Source organism: Desmodus rotundus, chromosome 4 (genome assembly GCF_022682495.2).
Source record: "Desmodus rotundus isolate HL8 chromosome 4, HLdesRot8A.1, whole genome shotgun sequence".
Taxonomy (NCBI): domain Eukaryota; kingdom Metazoa; phylum Chordata; class Mammalia; order Chiroptera; family Phyllostomidae; genus Desmodus; species Desmodus rotundus.
Window position 1 is genome coordinate 125,053,855 of NC_071390.1, and position 20,226 is coordinate 125,074,080.

The following is a 20,226-nucleotide window of genomic DNA, read 5'->3' on the forward strand; positions in this document are numbered from 1 at the left end:
TTCAAGATTTGTGTTTCTGGCACTTCTGGTATATTATTATAATTGAACCCATTTTATTTCTGTCACCGGTTTAGACTTATGTCACATTTTGTCCTGAAGGTGCTTTATATTTAATGTAAAAGATCAAGGTGAACTTGTTTTGAGGCTTATAATCCAACAGAGTGCTAAAACAGAGCATGCCAAACACATTCTGAGGGCCAGATGTAATTGTAGTACCTCAGCAGATGGTCTGGTTTTCACAACATTTTTCCTGAGTAAAGAAGGACACTTGAAGCTTAACTGTGAATTTAAAATTCACTCAGGATATTATTCAAATAACCTTAATAAAGAGATTTTCTAAAAGATGTTAGTGTTCTGTCCAACAGATGCAAAATGAAAATGAAGAGAAGAATTTAAAAAGTTAAAAATTAAAAAATTAATCTAGTTTAAAAATCTGTTGTTTTAAAAATTAATACATTTCTCAAAAATATTTGTTTTCAATCACACACTGCTGTGCATTCAAGCACTAGACAAATATGTTAATTTAGAAGCATCCTCCACAAAACACCAAATTAATACCTTAACAGGATCAGTTTGATCTAGTACAAACTGCATTCAGATTTATCAATCAATCTTAATGGCTAGATTATCCATGCTTAAGTTAGAATAAAATGATTAACTATTTAAAAAATTATCGACTTGCTTTTTTATTGGTGTTCAGTTACGGTTGTCCCACCTTTTTCCCCGTTGCTCTCCCCTACCCTGTCCCCCACTCTCCGCACTCCCATGGTCCACCCCCCCTATTGTGTGTGCCCATGAGTCCTCTATTCATGTTCCTTGACTTGACCCTTCCCCTTCTTCCCCCTGTTATCCCCCTCCCCTCTCCCCTCTGGTCACTGTCAGTTTGTTCTTTATTATTTCCATGTCTCTGATTCTATTTTGCTCATTTGTTTGTTTTGTTGATTAGGTTCCACTTAAAATATTATACTTGCCATTATTGTACATTATTGCATATAGTAACTAGATATGGGAGAGAATACTGTATCAATGCTATAACCATGTTACTATGTTTCTATATAATAAGAATATTTGCATATATTCCTTTATATGTTATCTGATCATTTCACTTTGGGGCCACTTAGAAACTTTCCCTGTATTGTTATTTTAACATTCACGGTAAGTGTTTGATAAAGCTATTTACCAATACTGATATGACTTACATTGGAATTTATTAAATCGCCAACTTGATTTGTCATTTGTCAACTACTTTGCTTCCTTGACAGTCAAAGCTAGAAGAATATTAAGAGTAGAGGTGGCTCTTTTGACTTAAATGGTTTATTCTTGTTGGTTCATTTATTTGTATTTTTTCTGTTTTATTTATTTTATTTTATTTATTTTTTATTGTATTTTTCATTACCATTTAACACCCTTATACCCCCCACCCCCTGCAATCACCACACTGTTGTCTGTTTTACATTGATTCATTTAATAAATAGTTACTAAATACCTGTGTATGTGTCTGTCCAGAAGGTATCCAGCCATGTAATATGAGAAACAAAGACATTTATTGAAGAAGATACAAGGTACAAGAAACACTGTACATAGGACAGTGATGCGTCCCCTTCAAAGTAGGCATCTTGGGACCTCAGGTAATTCTCCCAATTGCCATCAGCTGCCCCATCATACTACCCTGATATCATTGATGATCTGAAATCTCTTTCCTTTCAAAGGTGATTTTAGTTTTGGGAAAAGCCAAAAGTCACAGGGAGCCAAATCTGGGCTGTAGGGGAGCTGAGTCACCTGGGTGATTTGATATTTTGCCAAAAATCTCCACACAAGATGTAATGCATGAGCAGGCGTGTTGTGGTGATGAAGCTGCCAATCACCAGCTGTCCATAGCTGAGGCCTTCTGAATCATACGGATAGTTTCCATGGAGAAATGTTCAAGCTTAATGCAAAATTTGATGCAGATTTGTTGCTCAGTCATTTTGAATGAGACAGCCACACAGGACACATGCTCACTCAATGGCATCTACCACCCCCACTGATTAGTACAGTGAAGTCGTCATTGTTCACACATGCACCTTCTAGTTCACTCTCCTTGGCTGCCAGGTTACATCGACGTCACATAAACTGTTCTCATTATATTAACTTTGGCTGGGATTTTTCCAGACAGAACTTGTATTTATCATGGTGAGGGTCACATTTCACCATCTGGTTGGCTGGCTCAAAGCACGCATTGGTGATCTCTGCCACACAAAGCTGTTCATGGTAGGCTTCCTCAGAAGAGATGATAGGGTCATATGTGTCCTGAGGGAAGTGGATGTGGGGCTAGGGCACCAGGTGGGTCTGGAATTTGGTCAGATCAACATTCAGGGCTCCATCAAACCTGAGGGGAGCAGTGATGAAGGACACAATTTGGCCTATCAACCTATTCAGGTTAGTGTAGGTTGGGTGCTCAATATAAGGTTTCTATGACAGATGTCATAGATGGCCTCATTGTAAGCCATGAAGGCACAATGGGAGTGCTCCAGGGTGGTGTGGGTGGTGAATTATGGTGCTCAGCTGTAGCTGTGGAAACCTGGAGGGCTGTGTAAATGGAGAACTCCAGATTGGACTTCTTTCCATAATTGACAGAGAAACATTACATTAATAGGGAGGTGAACCCAGAACCAGTTCCCCACCAAAGCTGTAGAAAACCAAGATGCCCTGAAGGCCTGTACACTGGTCAGCCTGTTTCCACATTCAGTCCAGGTTGAAGTCAATGTTCTCCTTGCCAATGGTGTAGTGCCTACAGGCATAGTTATTGGCAAGGAGAACATTGGCAGTTATTGGCAGCATATTCCTTGCCTGTAATCAGCTACTCAGTGTGGATGAGCTGGCAGTGATCGCCAGCATGAACTTCATCAATGACTGTTGGTTCCAGGTCTACAAACACTGCCATAGGCACATGCTTGCTAGTGCCTGTCTCAGTGAAGAAGGCGTTGAAGTCATCTCCCCACCTAATGGTTTTGTCACTTGGTGTCTGGCCATCCAGCTGGATGCCATGTTACAGGCCATAGAGGTCCCAGCAGGCCTTGCCGATCTGAACACCAGCTTGGCCAATGTGGATGGAGATGCATTTACGCATAGTTGCTGCTTTGTGGCTGCCAAGTGGATGGCAGAGAGGAAGTGGAGAGGTTGTTTCTTCTTACAGCATGACTCTTGGGTGGTTGATGGAAGAGAACCTGCCTTGGCTCTAGTGCTTTGATGAGAACAGCCATCAGAAGACCATATGAGATTTGAGGAAGTGGATATATAATAAAGAAAAAAGGGTTTTGAAAATAGATATGTAAGTCTTGAGGATGTTTAGAGATTTTGAGATAGAACCAGCTCAAGGGACTAGGGCAGATGTTGCAGAAAGACAAGGGAGAAAGGAAGTGGATATATGAAAGTGTTGGAGGTGGGGATAGACTCAAGTAGAAGGGGATGTTAGGAAAAGAGGATCCTGATGGGATGAAAACAAGTTATATTGCAGTAACAGATCATAAACCTAGGACAATGTAGATAGAAATTTGAATTGAAGATTTGAGATGTGAAGCTGTTCTAACAAGAAAATACAGGGTGTGGCTATGAAAGTGCATAGGAGTAGAGGGTGAATGAAGTCTGATGCATTTAAGGAACTCAAAGAACTTTGGATCTAGGCTATTGGATAGGTCAAGCATGTGGATTTTGAAGGTGCTCACTGATACTGGCAATGATACTATTAGCAGTATTTAACCTTCTTTTCGTACTAACTATTTTTCAAGCATTTTTCTATGCATGTTACATATATAAACATATTCAATCCTTACAAGAACCCTAGAGGTCAGTACTATTGTTACCTTTATTTTGTGGTTGAATAAAGTGAAAAACAGGGTGTCATTTATGCACCTGAGTTGGGAATTACATCACATGCGTCTGCCTCCAGAGCCGCTCTCTTCATCTCCTCTGCTATACTACCTTTCTTATAGGAGTGGGGTTAAGAGAAAGACTGAACAAGATGTCAGGGTCCTTAGTGAATGAAGGGTCATGGTATTTAGGTCTTTTTGGTAGCAAGAAAATGAGACTCTTAGGTAACAGACCTCTCTCTTATGATGCACAAGGCCTAGGAAGCCCATAGGAACCCGGGCAGCCCTAGGGATGAGTGACTCTCTCTCATGACCTGAACCAATGCCCAAGCATGATATCTTTGATTCTCTTTGTATTATATTCTCCATCCTCTTTGTGTACCTACCTGGTCAGCTCTTTCTGAATTGCAAAAGAAACGGTAGGTTGGAAGTGATCCAGAGGTGCAAGAAATGGATTTTTTTACGTCTCTATACTAACACTGAAAGAATTGAAGAAGGCAGGTCTTCCAAGGGAGAAGTACATGGATGAAAAGTATTTGGGAGGAAATTTTGTTTCTAGTAGGAAGAAAAGATAGAAGCAGCACAGTATCAAAAGAGGTCAGTATCTCTCATTTTCAAAATGTGCATTACTTTGTTTAGTTAAGAATGATAGTGTCTGGCCCTGGCTGAGTGGCTCAGTTGGTTGGAGCATCATCCTTTACACCAAAAGGTTGTGGGTTCAATTCCCGGTCAGGGCACAAACCTGGGTTACAGGGGTGCATATGGGAGGCAACTGATAGAGGTTCTCTCTCACATCGATATTTTTCTCTCACATTGATGTTTTTCTCTCTCCCTTCCTCTCTCTCTAAAATCAATAAACATATCCTTGGGTGAGGATTAAAAATATTAAAAAAATGATAGTGTCTGTGACGATTATGATTTGAGTAAAGGGGGAGCATTTTAAAGTTTAATTGGAAGAATTTGAGGAAGAAAATGTGGATTATTAATTATGAGGAAGTGTTTACATAAAATTGCTATGGAAATAAGAGACAAATTTAAAAGCTATTCAGAGGAATGGTAGCATGAGAGATCCCCTTGGTCTCTCTCCTTGAAGTTTCAACATTTTGAACGGTTATAACTCAATGAAGGATGCCCTGCTCATTATGAAATCTTCCCAGATACTACTTACAGCAGAAATTCCTGAATCTGAAGAGATCCAGTAGTTCTGACACTTTTGCCCAGGGAGGGGAGGCACCGTTATAACTGACTTTAACTACTATTCTGTTTCTCTATAGAGAGGAAAAGGCAATCTATCATCATATAATATGTCATTATGCAGGTTGGTTCACTTAAACCCACCCTATTTGGAAGTGGCACACTTCATAAATGTGCTTGTCTAACACACCTATCTTTGTGTCAAATTGTTTTGAAAAATAAAAGTTAAGTGTTTATACTTTTTTCCATTAGAATTTTATACAATTTCTATACCCAAAGAAATTAGGTAAAGAAGACTACTGGTGACTTAAATCATTAGTCCATCATGCTTTTTCCCCAAGATACCAGAATATGTGTAATATGACATTGCTTTATGCAAAATCCATAGTTAAGACAATAAACATGAAAATATTTGTTATGAAGTTATATAATTTTGAAAAACATAATATTGATTCAGAAAATAGCTAGGATGATTCTGGGTGGGCACAAGGAAAGTGGAAGCAGAATTTCCATATTATTTAGTGTGGCTGATAATTTGTATGATTTAGAAATTTTAAGAACTTGGAGATATGGCACCTGACATTATTTGCACAGTTCATTTAAGATTATATAGTGTCTGAGGTGATACTATTATTATTATTATGGGTATATGTGTGAGAACCATCTTCTGGCCTCACTTTCATATGGAAGAAAAATAGGGACAAATCAACAAGCATCAAGATCTGTTCAATGTACCCCACGGGCTTATCATGCTGCTTTGTGTCAGTCAAGGTGAGGAAGCCATAAATAGAAGCGGGGTCAGCACTGGCACAAAGACTAGACAGAAAACAGCTACACAGCTTTTCCTGGGAAATTTTTATAGGCAGTATTACTGCAACTTGCTAGGCTACAACCTACCAGTATGTTGGTGTTGTGGAATCCACATGCCTGTCAGGAGATTATTTATACACTCAGAAGGAAGTTTTATTGTGAACACTTATTTTATGATTTCTCAAGGGAATTGGATCTGCAAATCAGCAGTGAAGACCTTCTTGGCAAACTGTAATCTATATTTACTCATATAATTGTCTTCAGTCTGGACAGGGGTAAAGGAGAAAATTTTATATCTGTACCACTACTTTCACTAAACCTTTATCAAAATCTAATGCACAAGAAGCTTTCATAGTTCTAAAATTGAATATGCGTAAATATACAACAATAAATGTTTTTAAAGTTTTTCTTAGTTAAATGTAGTTTGGGAATTAAAAACATATTTAATGAGCATATAATCTTCAAGCTTTAATCTGCAAAAAAGCTTCAGCATTAGAGGCCAGTTTTAGACATGATCCAGTCCCGATAGTACGTCACTCGAGTGTAGACACCAGGCTTGTTTGGAAGAGCACATTCATCTCCCCAGCTTACAATTCCAGCAAGGAACCAAGTGCCTCTCTGATCTGCACTAACCAGAGGTCCACCAGAGTCACCCTAGAAAGAAAAAGAATTTACATGATTGCTATAATTTAAAGATGAATACTGCTTATTTTTCTTTTCTATAGTAAAGATAGGGAGAGAAAGAAGGAGGAAAAGAAACCTAAGTATGTCAATATTAAAATGATTCTAGTCTTGCATATTTTTGTGTTTCATAATCATTTATTTAAATCAAAGATATCAGCATATGTCTTTGAATATAAAATACAATAATGGAAAACAAGTATGAAAAATTTCAACTCAATTATTACTTAAAAGAGATATTGAAGGTATTGTTGCTTATGCAATCATCAGTATGCTGAGGAATTCTCTGATTATGTCCCCAAACTTTCCTATTTTCAGACAGATACTGAGAAAAAGGAAGGTTTTCATTTACTTACCACCAACACTGGACTACTGTTCTTCCATTCTTGTGTAAACATCCCTCCAATTCTTAGAATGGTGTCATTTGGCTAAACTACCCTGTAACTTCTTATGGTTTTTATCTACTTATATTTAGGTCATTTTTCCAGAATGATTAAACCCAATGGTATCTGAATTTTCCTTTGCTCTAATCCCTCACATCTATCTTGGATAATTTCAACCTTTATTGTGTGAAACCACAGTCTCTTGGTTTCCTTGATTCTGATCATCTATACATGCTTATTAAACATCTCCATGTCACTCCTGGACAGGGGTGAAAAGGGGTAAAAGGGAAAATTTTCACCATCTGGAACTGTTCCGCCACTGAAATGCCATTTTTGAGCATTGTGATTGCACGTAGCTATTACTTTAGTGTTCGTATTCCACTGCTTTTCACTCTACATCTGTTCTTCAACCTCATTAAGAATGCCAATCCTTGCTCCTACCTTTTCTTCTAGTGTATTAACCTATGTACTTCTAACTTTCCATTTTTATTCACATGACTATATTCTTAATTTACCCATACTAACGCTCTTTCAACAGGATTCTGAGTTTCTTACCTCCCCACCATAACCCGGGCCAAAACATCACTGTGAAAAAACCGTGTTACAAATTCACATCCTCAAACCAACACCTCTTCCTAATAGTTATGTGTCCCTAACCATATTTCTTTCTCATTTTTAAGAGCAGCCAATCCAAACTTCTTTCATTTCACAATTTAAAAAATCATTATTTATTTTTTAAAGTGTATGACATGCACGTAACATAAAAGGTACCATTCTAACAGTTCTTTGGCATTTAGTACATTGCTATTGTTGTGTAATCATTGTCACCATCCATCTCCAGAGTTTCTCCATCTTGCGAAACTGAAACCGTATGCCCACTATACTGTATAACTTGCACTTGTTCCCTTTCCCCAGCTCCTGGCAACTCCCACTCTACTTTCTGTCTGTATGAGTTTGACTTCTCCAAGTAGCTCTGATGAGTGCAGTCACACAGTATTTGTTCTTTTGTGACTGGCTTATTTCACTTGGCCTAATGTCTTCAAAGTTCATTCATGTTACAATACATGTCAGAATTTCCTTCCTTTTTAAGGTTAAATAACATTCCACTATATGTTACATATACCATGGGTATACTTGTGTATATCCCATGGTATATATCCATGTATGTGTATGTTTATACACACATACATGCAATGTTTTGCTCATGCATTTATCCATCAATGGACATTTGAGTTGCTTGCATCTTCTAGCTATTGTGAATAATATTGCTGTGAACACGGATGTACAGTTATCTGTTTGTGTTCCTGCTTTCAATTATTTTCAGCATACTCTTAGAAATGGAATTTTTGAACCATATGATAATCTATTTTTAATTTATTTTGAGGATGCTGTCTTCCACAGAGGCTCTGCCATTTTCCATTCCTACCAACAGGACACAAGGCTTATTTGACAATTTTTTAAAATCTGGTTCCCTGACTCTGAATCTAATGTCTTAGTTTCAAATTCATAGAATAAATGGGGAATAACAGGTAGGAATCTTTCCATTTCTTGTTTTGTGCCTTTTGACTTCTCAGCCACATCCACATCTACTCTCCCCTTTAGAAGAGAAGGTATATTTAGTTCTTTCCAAGACTAATCCCTCTATCCTATGGATCAGGAATCTTGTTTTATATGTCTTCATTTCCTCCACTTCCTTTTCTCTCCAGGCATAGACGTGCTTTTTTAAAAATTACTTTTTGATCTTATTTACCTGAAAAATGACAACCTTTTTGCATCTTAACACCTCCTGTATTGCCCTAATTATTTTCATTTCATATCTAAGTGATTTAAGGTCATCGTCTATATTGCAGTTTCCATATTCTCATCCCACTCTAATATATGTCTACATAGCTTTTCTTTCCACTAAATTCATCTTCTCTAACTTTACTGACAAGCATTGAGTTTGATGGCTCTTTCCAGGATTTATGGCACATGTCACTATAAACTATTCCCCTTTTTCTGATTCCTGGACTTATGTGAAACCAGTTTCTTCTTGTTTTTTCTGACCTTTGTTATCTTCTACTGTTAGCACAATAAAAACATGTATAACTGAGTTCCGTTACTTAGGTACTTCTTATTTCACACACTTTACCTAAGCAATTGTATTATGCTCATGAATTTAACTACAGAGGGCAATGGCCTTTTCATATATATCTCTAGCCAGAACTCTTTTGTGAGCTCAAGGCTTTTATTTTCAATGATATATTACACATATCTGCCTGGGTATTCCACAGGCACCTCAAAATTAGCTTACCCCAAACTGAACTTTCACCCTCCTTAAACTTCTTTCTCCTGTACACCTTCTTTCCAGGTGCTCAGGGAGAAATATGGGAATTTGCATTATATTTCTCCTTTTCCTTCTTCTTCATATCTAATCCATTCCATCATCTTGTTACTAACTGCTACTGTCTCATTGTCTCTTTATTCCCACTGTTCTTAGTTAAAGCCCTCATTACTTTTCTCAGAAAAAACATTTTAATAGACCACACTATCTCTAGCTCACTTGCGTTCAGTCTGTCTTCCACGCTGCATATGTTGGATTTGGCAAGTAGACAATCAGTAATCTTGGCTGGGGTACTTTCAGTGGACTGGCAGTGGGTCAGAGAGTGCATAAATTGAGAATGTAGAACCACGATGGTAAACTGTTCTTTAGAAATTTGACTAAGAAAGGAAAAAGAAAAGTAGAATAGGATATATCGAGGGAGCGACCTCATAATGTTTGCAGAATATGTGGAAGAGTCCATTTGAGTGGGATGGTTTGGAAAATATGGAGGAAAGTTTCAAATTAATAGAAAGTTCAAATATCTATACAGATGAATAACACAAGTAAGAGATTAGCTTTGAATAGTAGGAGAAATTTGTTTATCATGAGCCTAGAAGCTAAAGATAAGTACAAATACAAATCTATCAGGTAAAAAAAAATTACAGGAGTTCTCATGTGATCACTTTCACTTTTTTAATAGTTAGTAGGAGGAAATGTCATAAGTTAAGGAATATAAGGGTGTGGTGGGAAACATTCAAATAATGTAATGAAATTTGACATAGCACCATGAAAGATACATTAAAGAATTCTACAATGTATTAAAGACTCAGCTGTGATTACATGGTACGAATTTACAAGGCTACAAGATTTTTTCTGGCTGTGCTAAGGAGCTCGCATATGAAGTAAGTAAAGCAGATAGATTGCTCAGTGGTTGGAGATTATTATGATGGGTGTGGGGGAAGTAAAAGATGGTGAAGTCATCTAGGGTGGTATTAGTAGAGTGGATGAAATAATAAAACATGGGTTCTAGAATGCATAAATTTAGAAGAGGGTCATGGGGCTGAGAGTGATGGGCTGAAAGGAAATGGAAAGAAACAGGGATTTAAGCTTGTCATGACTTGAAAGAATAGGTTTAGTGGAACAGTTGGAAAGCTGTGAATCTGTAATTAGAGATGAAAATTATGTATTACAAGTGCTTGTTTGCATGTCTTCTGGCTCCTAGAGATCAGGAATAATGCTCTATTCACTTTTAACTTTCCTGCACCTAGCACATGGTCTGGCACATAGTAGTCAATAAACAACCATTACATGGAAGAATGAATTAATAAAATGAGGGTCTTCTAGGTTTATCATTGATTCTGCCTGCCTAGATAACTACAGTAGTACTTTTGTTGCTCTGTGATGATTGCTTATAAATAGCATCAGGAGTGTTTGAAGCATATAAAACATAAGGAAAGGCAGCTTAGTGTAGTATTCAGAGTATAGGCTATAGAGCTCAGTTTCCTGGTTTAAATTTCAGTAGTGCCACTTAATAATGCCTGAGTGAGTTTAGACAAATTGCTCTCTGTGTTCGTCTCTTTATCTGAGAAGTATGGTTTATAATAGTACAAAATACATCACAGAGCTATCATAACTTGAATAAATTAATAATTGTAAAGATCTTAAAACAATGGCTGATGCAAGGACATGCTATATAAATGTTTTGAAATAAAATATTTAGAGTGTTGGAGCCACCTTAATTAAGAAAGTTCCATGATTTGGTGTTGGACTCAGTTAAATGCTTCTCAGTGAAAGAGGACCAATTGAACTAAAGCCACCAATATTCCATTTCATCTCTTTATTGTATCCCAAACTGAGTCTCTTCCTTACTCCCACTCACAGCTTCTTATAAGGGTGGTTTAACACTTTAGTATTTTAATGGGACCCATCAAAGCAATATAATTTTAAGTAAATACTTTGGCTATAAAACATACTTAAGCCTTTAATAATTGTCAACCTTTTGAGAAAATTGAACTGGTTAATTGAAATTAAAAATTACAAGAAAAACAATCTTCCTGAAAGTAGAATAGGCAGGCTTACCTGGCAGGCATCCACCTTTCCTTCCAGAAACCCAGCACACAACATTCCAGGTTTTATCACACCACTATACATCTCTTCCTTGTTGCAGGTCCTATTATCTATAATCTTTATTGTTCCTTTTTGGAGTATATTAGACATTGATCCTGCAAGAAGAGGAGATTATATAATTATTGCTAAAGTCAATATTAATCTCACTGGCTAGGTTATTAGTGTCAAATACTATATGCAATTTCAAAATCAATGTAAGAAATTTATTTTAATTAAGCTTTATTTGTCTATGTATTAACAAATAAATAATGTGAGGCACATGGCATGCTATTGTTAAAAATGATCATATTTTGAAGTAGAGTGCCCATCCACATGTGATGAGTTATTTTCCTTTTGAATCGTTTTAGAATTTTATATTTATTAAATGTGTGCCCTAGAAAACAAAATTAAATATTCTTATTCCAGAAATATACATTTTATGATCACTTTTAGATTTTCTGCTATTACCATAATTCTGAATCTTGGAATTAATTTTAGGTTTATTTTATTCTGTTTTCAGATGTTTATGAATATAATTAGCCACTAAATGTTTATGTTATTAGGGTCATCATGATGCACATGTTTGAATGACTTTTGTTCAGGTATTGCCTTATTGCAGAGCGCTACTCATTTCACCCCATCGGAAACGCCTAGTCCTCTGTTGTTCTTATTTCTTCTGTGGTACTTACTGGCACAAAACCTGCTGTATAATCTACTTATTGATTATATTTCATGGTTTTTATCTACTTTTCTTTGCTAGGAATGTAAGCTTTATAAGGGTAGGAATATTGCTTATTTTATTTATTAATATATCTAAAGCACCTAGGATACTACATGGAACAAAGGTGGTAATCAATACAAATGTTTTTAATGAATGAATTAATTAATGAAATAGAGAAAAATGAATTATTTAAGTAATACATTTCTATGAAAACCACTATTGTTAAGGGAAATATGGTAAACAGTTCTATGAAATTGTAGTTTTTTTAATGAATGTTCTTGAGGATAATTTTCAATCCATTGCACATTATCCTTTTTAAAATGATCCACAGAAAGTATTTTTCAGGTTTAGTTGTGGTTCTGGGTATCGTGTTTTAACTCCTAAAACTCAAACTGGAGAAGGAGGAAGGTCAGGAACTCACCGTCAGACTTTAAAGATCCCCATCCAGTGACCACCACATCTGAGTTGGGTGGGAATGTGTAATTAGCTTCCGGGAGACACACTCTCCGAATGTTGCTTGTATATAACACTGGTGAAGACAGCTTCACAACAGCGATGTCGTGATCATGTGCGGGGTAACGGTAGTCCTCATGAATTATAATATTTCTGATACCTCGTTTTGCTTGTGGATCACTTAAAAGAAGCCCAAAACTAACATTCCATTGTCTGGGATCATTGGCGCTAAAGAAAATAGATATATTAATTAAAAGTTGGAGCTGTAGGAATTAATTTCTTATGCTTTTAAAAACATTTAGGTGACTTTTGAATTCCTGTAGTGTATAGAAGCATACAAAAATAAAGCTATATGTGTGAGGTAAAATAAAAACAAAAGCATGGACAGATTTTGAATAACTCTAAGAAGCTATATCTTAAAAGATAACCCATGAAAACTACATGTTATTCTTGTTTTGTCCAGAACAGACAAGAAAGATAACTATGGCAATACATGATAAAAAGATTAAATAAAAAGTGGGCAAGATATGGGAAATTAAGAAAACATCTAAATCCTCTTTTATAATTATTAAAACTAAAAATAGGAAGATATTTCTCACTTTTACTATTATTTGTTAACTAGACTTTATATTAAGCCCTGAAAATTAGTGCTCTGGAACAGTTTCAAACTCCAAGTTTGAGAAGGATTTTTGTTTAAAAATATAAAACCAAAACAAAACAAAGACAAAAATCACATGATTATATCAATAGATGCGGAAAAAGCATTTGATAAGGTACAGCACCCATTTATGATAAAAACCCTCAACAAAGTGGGAATAGAGGGAGCATTCCTCAACATAATAAAGGTCATATATGAAAGACCTACAGCCAACATCATACTCAATGGACAAAAACTTAGAGCTTTCCCACTAAGATCAGGAACAAGATGGGGATGCCCTCTCTCACCACTCCTATTCAACATAGTATTGGAAGTCCTAGCAACAGCAATCAGATAAGAAAAAGAAATAAAAGGCATCCAAATTGGAAAGGAGGAAACAAAACTGTCATTGTTTGCAGATGACATGATAGTGTACATGGAAAATCCTATAGACTCCACCAAAAAACTACTCGACCTAATAAATGAAGTTGGTTAAACAGCCAGATACAAAGTCAATACTCAGAAATCAGAGGCATTCCTGTACACCAACAATGAAACATCAGAAATAGAAATCAGGGGAAAAAATCCCATTTGATATAGCAACAAGAAAAATAAAATACGTAGGGATAAACCTAACCAAGGAGGTAAAAGACCTGTACTCAGAAAACTATACAAGGCTGAAGAAAGAAATTAAGGAAGACACAAACAAATGGAAGCATGTACCATGCTCATGGATTGGAAGAATTAACATCAAAATGGCCATGCTACCCAAAGCAATTTATAGATTCAATGCAATCCCTATTAAAGTACCCATGACATATTTCACAGATATAGAATAAACATTTCAGAAATTTATATGGAACCATATGGAACGACCCTGAATAGCTGAAGCAATTCTGAGAAAGAAGAACAAAGTAGGAGGGATCACAATAGACTGTATTACAAGGCCACTATAATCAAAACAGCCTGGTACTGGCGTAAGAACAGACACATAGACAAATGGAACAAAACAGACAGCCCAGAAATAAACCCAAGTGGTCAATTAATATTTGGCAAAGGGGGAAGAAGCATAAAATGGAGGAAAAATAGCCTCTTCAACAAATGGTGGTGGGAAATCTGGACAGCTACATGCAAAAAGTGAAACTAGACCACCAACTTACACCATACACAAAAATAAATTCAAGGTGGATAAAAGACTTAAATATAAGTTGTAACACCATAAGAGTTCTAGAGGAAAACATTGGCAGGAAGATCTCAGACATTCCACCCAGCAACATCCTCACAGACATGTCCCTTAAAGCAAGGGACATAAAGGAAAAGATAAACAAATGGGACCTCATCAAATTAAAAAGCTTCTGCATGGCTAAAGAAAACAGCATTAAAATGAAAAGAGAACCAACAGTATGGGAAAACATATTTGCTAATGATAACTCAGACAAGGGTCTGATCTCCAAAATATATAAAGAACTCACATGACTCCATTCCAGGAAGACAAGTAACCCAATTAAAAAATGGGCAAAAGACTTGAACAGACACTGCTCCAAGAAGGACATACAGAGGGCCCAGAGGCATATGAAAAGATGCTCAGCATCACTAGCCATCCAGAGAGATGCAAATTAAAACCACAGTGAGATAACCACCTGACACTGGTCAGAATGGCCATCATAAACAAATCAATAAACAAGTGTTGGAGAGGATGCGGAGAAAAGGGAACCCTAGTACACTGTTGGTGGGAATGCAAACTGGTGCAGCCACTGTGGAAAACAGCATGGAATTTCCCCAGGAAACTAAAAATGGAACTGCCTTTTGACCCAGCAATTCCACTGCTGGAATTATACCCTAAGAACCCTGAAACACCAATCCAAAAGAACCTATGCACCCCGATGTTCATAGCAGCACAGTTTACAATAGCCAAGTGCTGGAAGCAACCTAAGTGCCCATCAGTAAATGAGTGGATCCAAAAACTATGATACATTTACACAATGGAATTCTATGCAGCAGAGAGAAAGAAGGAGCTCATAACCTTTGTGACAGCATGGGTGGAACTGGAGAGCATTATGCTAAGTGAAATAAGCCAGGCGGTGAGGGACAAATACCATATGATCTCACTTTTAACTGGAACATAATCAACAAAAAAAAAGCAAACAAAATATAACTAGAGACATTGAAATTAACAACAATCTAACAATAGCCAGAAGTTAGGGAGGGGGGGGACAGTGGGGAGAAGGGTTTTCAGGAACTACTATAAAGGACACATGGACAAAACCAAAAGGGAGGGTAGAAGCAAGGGAGGGAGGTGGGTTTGGCTGGTGTGGGGGGGAAGGGGCAGGGAGAAAATGCAGACAACTGTAACTGAACAACAATAAAGTAATTAAAAATATAAAAAAATAAAAAATATGTAAAACCAATATATAATGTATAAAAAGCAATAGAAATTATTGAAACAAATCATCAGAAAAAAAGGGTAAAAAACACTTCTAGGAAAAAAGGCAAACTTTAGGTGCAATTATCTATCCTTTAAATAAATAATCACTGTATTTCAAATAGGTCTATAATATACATAGGAGGACACAGGATGAATTCAAATACTTATGATTCATAAGAAAAAATGTAGCAAGAGTGAGAAATAGAAGACCTGTGTTCAATCTGGGATTTATAGTTTCTTCATAAAATTAATTAAGTGAATCTAGCTTAGGGATTCTCAACTGAGGGTTGTTTTATCCTCCAGGACACATATGGTAATGTCTGGAGGCATTTTTGCTTGTCAGTCCTGGGGGAATGCTATTGACACGTGGTGGGTAGAGGCCAGGAATGTGGCTAAATACATTCTAATGCACAGCATAGGCCCCCACCACAAAGAATTATTTGCTTTCAATGTCAATAATGCCACTGCTGACAAATCTACATTAGCTTGAATATATCTTTTTTAAACTGATAATTCATTGAGTATTTTGAGGTTATTCTACACAATATTGAAAAGTTGAAGGTATTGTTGTGTGGCCATATTCTTGTATGTATCAAACTTGTAGGTACTTGCGTGTGTTGAGGCCATTATGTGGTCCAGAGCTTACTTTATGAAACAGTGAGCAGCAGTGACAAGCCAGCTGTTACTAATCAGAGTGGCTCCACATCGATGGACATTGTTTTCTTGAAGGCTGGCTTGCCAGGGCCATTCCCCTTCCTTAGCGTTCATGCCCCCTGCTACCTTGTAGCCATAGGGAGTTATTGTGCGATGTCCACAACCTGCTCAAAATAGAGTTCGTTAGCATGCCATGATACTGTTATTGCTTACACATACATTGCTGTAGTAAACAAATTCCCCATAATACATTTCACTGTTAACTGTTAATTGAGGGAGAGCTCAGACAGTTGTGAAAAAGTTGGGACTAAGTTAGTACTATCATGAGATTTCCTGAGGATTCAATATAAATTGACATCTTCCTCCCCCATCCTCATCACTCACATACACTCTTTCTTTGTCTGAAAGTGTGAATGAATGTGAATGTGAATGAGATATTTATGAGAGACAGAGTAGACAGAAATGTGTTTCTACTCAAGTTATAATACACAATACCTGGATATAGGCAATAACACAAGAAGACAGTCTACCATTTCTCAAAGTTAAATGCTTCTCTAAATCAGGACTGCTTTCATGTCCATTTAGATCCAGAGACACTGCTTGACCCTTAAGTCTTTAAAGCAAATCTGCAGTAATATTACGACTTCATTATTATTTTATCTGTCTGACTCTCTCTCTGATTCTTTTGAGTATCTCATGTTACTCAAAATAAAGCACTGAATTTATACCTTAATAATTTATGGTATCTTTTACTAAATATTATCAGTTTCATTAATAAATAGCTTAAGAGGACAGGAACTGTATCTTAAAAAAAAATAAAGTATCTCCAGAAGCCACCCCAGAGAATCTATTATGTAAAAGGAGCTCAACAAATGTTTGTAAAAATGAAGCCTATACAGTCTATTAATTCAAGAGACTTCTTGAAAAAAAATTTGACTGCAAAACCCTTTTCTGTAATGTGTTAAGTACCTAAGCATTTAAAGAGTGCAAAAAACTTGCCATAATCAATGCTGTGAACATAGTTTAAAGTAGTAGCTCTTAGTCAGTAGCACTTCTGCACAGCACCCTCCATCCCCAGGATAAATTTGATAATATCTGGAGATATTTTTGTTGTAAGAATTGTGGGGGGTTGGTATCTAGTGGGCAGGGGCTGTGGATGCTGCTAAAAATTCTATAACACACAGGACTGTCCCTGAAACAAAGAATTATCTGGCCCAAAATGTCAATAGTGTGAAAGTGAAGAAACTCTGAGTTAGAGAAAGGAATTTGTATCAAGAATGCAACTTAAATTAATTGGAAAGGTAAGATGGTCCATTGCTTTACAGAGATGTTTTTAATTATATGTGATGAGATGTATCTTGAGATATTCTTTCTTGAGGGTTGAAAGAAATTAGAAGCACAGGAGAGGGACATGTAGACTTTTTAAAGGGCCTTCACCAGCCCTCTGAAGCCCTCAAGTTTGTATATTGCTTCTGATTCCAGATTGTCCTGTTTGATGCAGCCCGAACCTCAGTTTTTATCCTCTTCACAAAAATCACTGAGCTGAAAGAGAGCCTATGGGATTGCTATTTTGGATAGGAGAGCTCTCACATTGATTCACTGCATGTAACTTCCTTCTCCTTGTTCTTTCCACTCCCTAATCATGTCCCTTACAGAGGATAAAAACAAACAATCCAGAACCCAAAGGTATAATGGTTCCTCCCTATCTTCCCTTCTGTTTGGACCACTCCTAAAGGAAGTTGGCATTTACTCAACTTCCTTCAAAGGGAATAAAAACAAAGATGATTTTCTGTGAGCTAGGAGAACCTGCCCTGGGCCACTCTTAATTCCCCTGTTTCTGCCCTTACTCAGAATTTTAATATAATTTATAGTTATGCATCAACTGCCATTCGAGTTCTCTGTTAAGCTTTCTGTTGCTACCTCTGCAGTATTACCTTGTTATTACCTTGCTGAAATCTTACATGGCTACTTGTAGCTTTTGTTATATCAAAAAAGGCCATATGGTACATTTCAAGGATTTGGGGATGTAATGAACATTCTCTGGCTGAGACTTTCAGGAATATCAGAGAATCTACCAAGTTCTTACAGCCTTCCTACCCTTCTAACTTTTACTTCGTCACCTATTGATGCACTTAAATACTTTATGTCATGTACCAAAACTCTATTTTTTCTTTAACCCTGTTTGGTTTTGCTTGCCTACCTTTCCATTCTCCCCTTTTCTTTAAGGTAAAATCAAAATCTCAGACCAAGTCAAATTCGGAACACCAACCTGGATGGTTGTTTAGTGTTCCAGCTGAGGGATAGATAAATTGGCTGATCTCGTTCTTACCACTGCTTCTCTTTGTGTCTTGAATACCTCTCTTCTACCAACCTGACAAATCCTAATCGCAGGTTTTGATCACATTAGTACTAAAATTTTAATTGGAATAAGTGACTTGAAGACATCTTATTAAGTTGCTTGAGGATGGTTCAGTCCAAATATATCAGAGAGAAAAGTAATCTAATAAACTTTGTGTTTAAGTTTTGACTAAGCTGCTCAGAAATAATTTTGCTGTGACTGAAGGAGAGTAAGAGCCACCAGGGTCAGTGTTACCTGGTTCTGGAGGGAGATTCCTCTAATCCAGCTACCCCATTCGGTGTCGCTCCTGGAAGAGAGCAGTGTTTCCTGACAGCCTGCATCAGGTTGTAGCGACCCTGGGGATCACATTTCCCAGGGAAGCTACTGGGAGGATGGAAGCAGAATGTCTTGGCCAGCCAGGAGGCTGCTTGCATGTAAGGCAGCTAACTTTTCAGCACACCGAGCTTGGTGTGTGGGGTCAGAATTCCATAGTGAATTTCTAAATCTGAAGTTTTCATAGGCAGAAGAGAAAATCAAGCAGCTGACATCTACTGAACGCTTATAATAAGATGTACACTCTTTTTTCTTTAGCATAAATTAGACATTTTTATTTTTTAACATGTGTATTTTTAAAACAATATAATTAGGGAAAAACATTGTTTTATGATTTGCAAGTCTGTCTTAAAGATGACTGAATTCTTATATCTGCTTCTTGTTTCAGTCTTTTGTGATATGTTGTTTTGGTCAAAGTATCTGAAGAAAATCTAGCTCCACACAGATGTGCAGTTTGAAGAGGGAAGAGTATTTCAATTTTTGTAAGTATTTTACTTGTGCTACATTTTTTTCTCTCCACAACAACTTCGAAGTTCAGACTTGAGAGGTTAAAAAACCTGTATAAATTAATCCAGTGGGAAATGGCAGATCTGGGGCTCAAAACTGATGAGCTCGTTTTAGATTCTAATTTCTTCATTATTGCTGTATAACCCTAGATCCCCTCTGCCATTATGGCATGTGATAATGTATTCCTCATTTTAAATCTATGATATCAGTTATTTTAAGGTCAACTACCGTCACCTTCACACAAGTTTCTAAAACCAGGCTTCCCATTATACAGTTATGAACACCACATTGACTCAAGTGGAGGCCTTTTTTCCATGCAAGGAATTAAGATTCACTAGAAAATAACTTTGCTGATGAACTTACAGGTATTGAGAAGATTTTCTGCTTTTGGCATTTCCATGTCTAAAAGTCAAAGGAAAAGGAAATGGAAATATTTACATTTATAAACGCACTATTTTAATATTCATTAATATTAATTACTTTGCTGTTGGGAATACATTTTTATGTATTTTTATGCATTTATTCAACCATGACTATGTTTATTAGCATAGAGAGTAACAACACCTTAGTGTTCATTTTTCTGTTTCTAAAAAAACTCTCAAGTCCCCCATAATAAATAATTTTGATATATTTTGATTCTTTTAAAATTAATTCCCTTTGTGTGATGTTTTAATTATTCAGAACATTTAATTATGCCATTCATTTTCCATTCATTTTGGATAACAAAAAACGTTTTTTTACTTTAGTAGTAAAGCAGACTTTAACATTGCTTACTCATTTCTAGCATCTAGGAAATATTACAGGATGAGATTTACTCCCGATAATTCTGCAAAA

At 36.6% G+C, this 20,226-nt stretch overlaps 1 protein-coding gene across 1 annotated transcript in view; it reads right to left on the reverse strand.

The window, feature by feature from the left end:
• Positions 1-6,344: 6,344 nt before the first annotated feature.
• Positions 6,345-20,226, reverse strand: part of LOC112320727 (transmembrane protease serine 11C-like) — a 55,557-nt gene continuing 41,675 nt past the window's right edge. Inside the window, exons 6-10 of the mRNA XM_053923475.1 lie at positions 19,756-19,794; positions 16,207-16,378; positions 12,467-12,726; positions 11,298-11,440; positions 6,345-6,506 (exon numbers count right to left, since the gene is read on the reverse strand). Coding sequence (XP_053779450.1) covers positions 6,345-6,506; positions 11,298-11,440; positions 12,467-12,726; positions 16,207-16,378; positions 19,756-19,794 — 776 coding nt within the window. The remainder of the gene's footprint in view (positions 6,507-11,297; positions 11,441-12,466; positions 12,727-16,206; positions 16,379-19,755; positions 19,795-20,226) is intronic.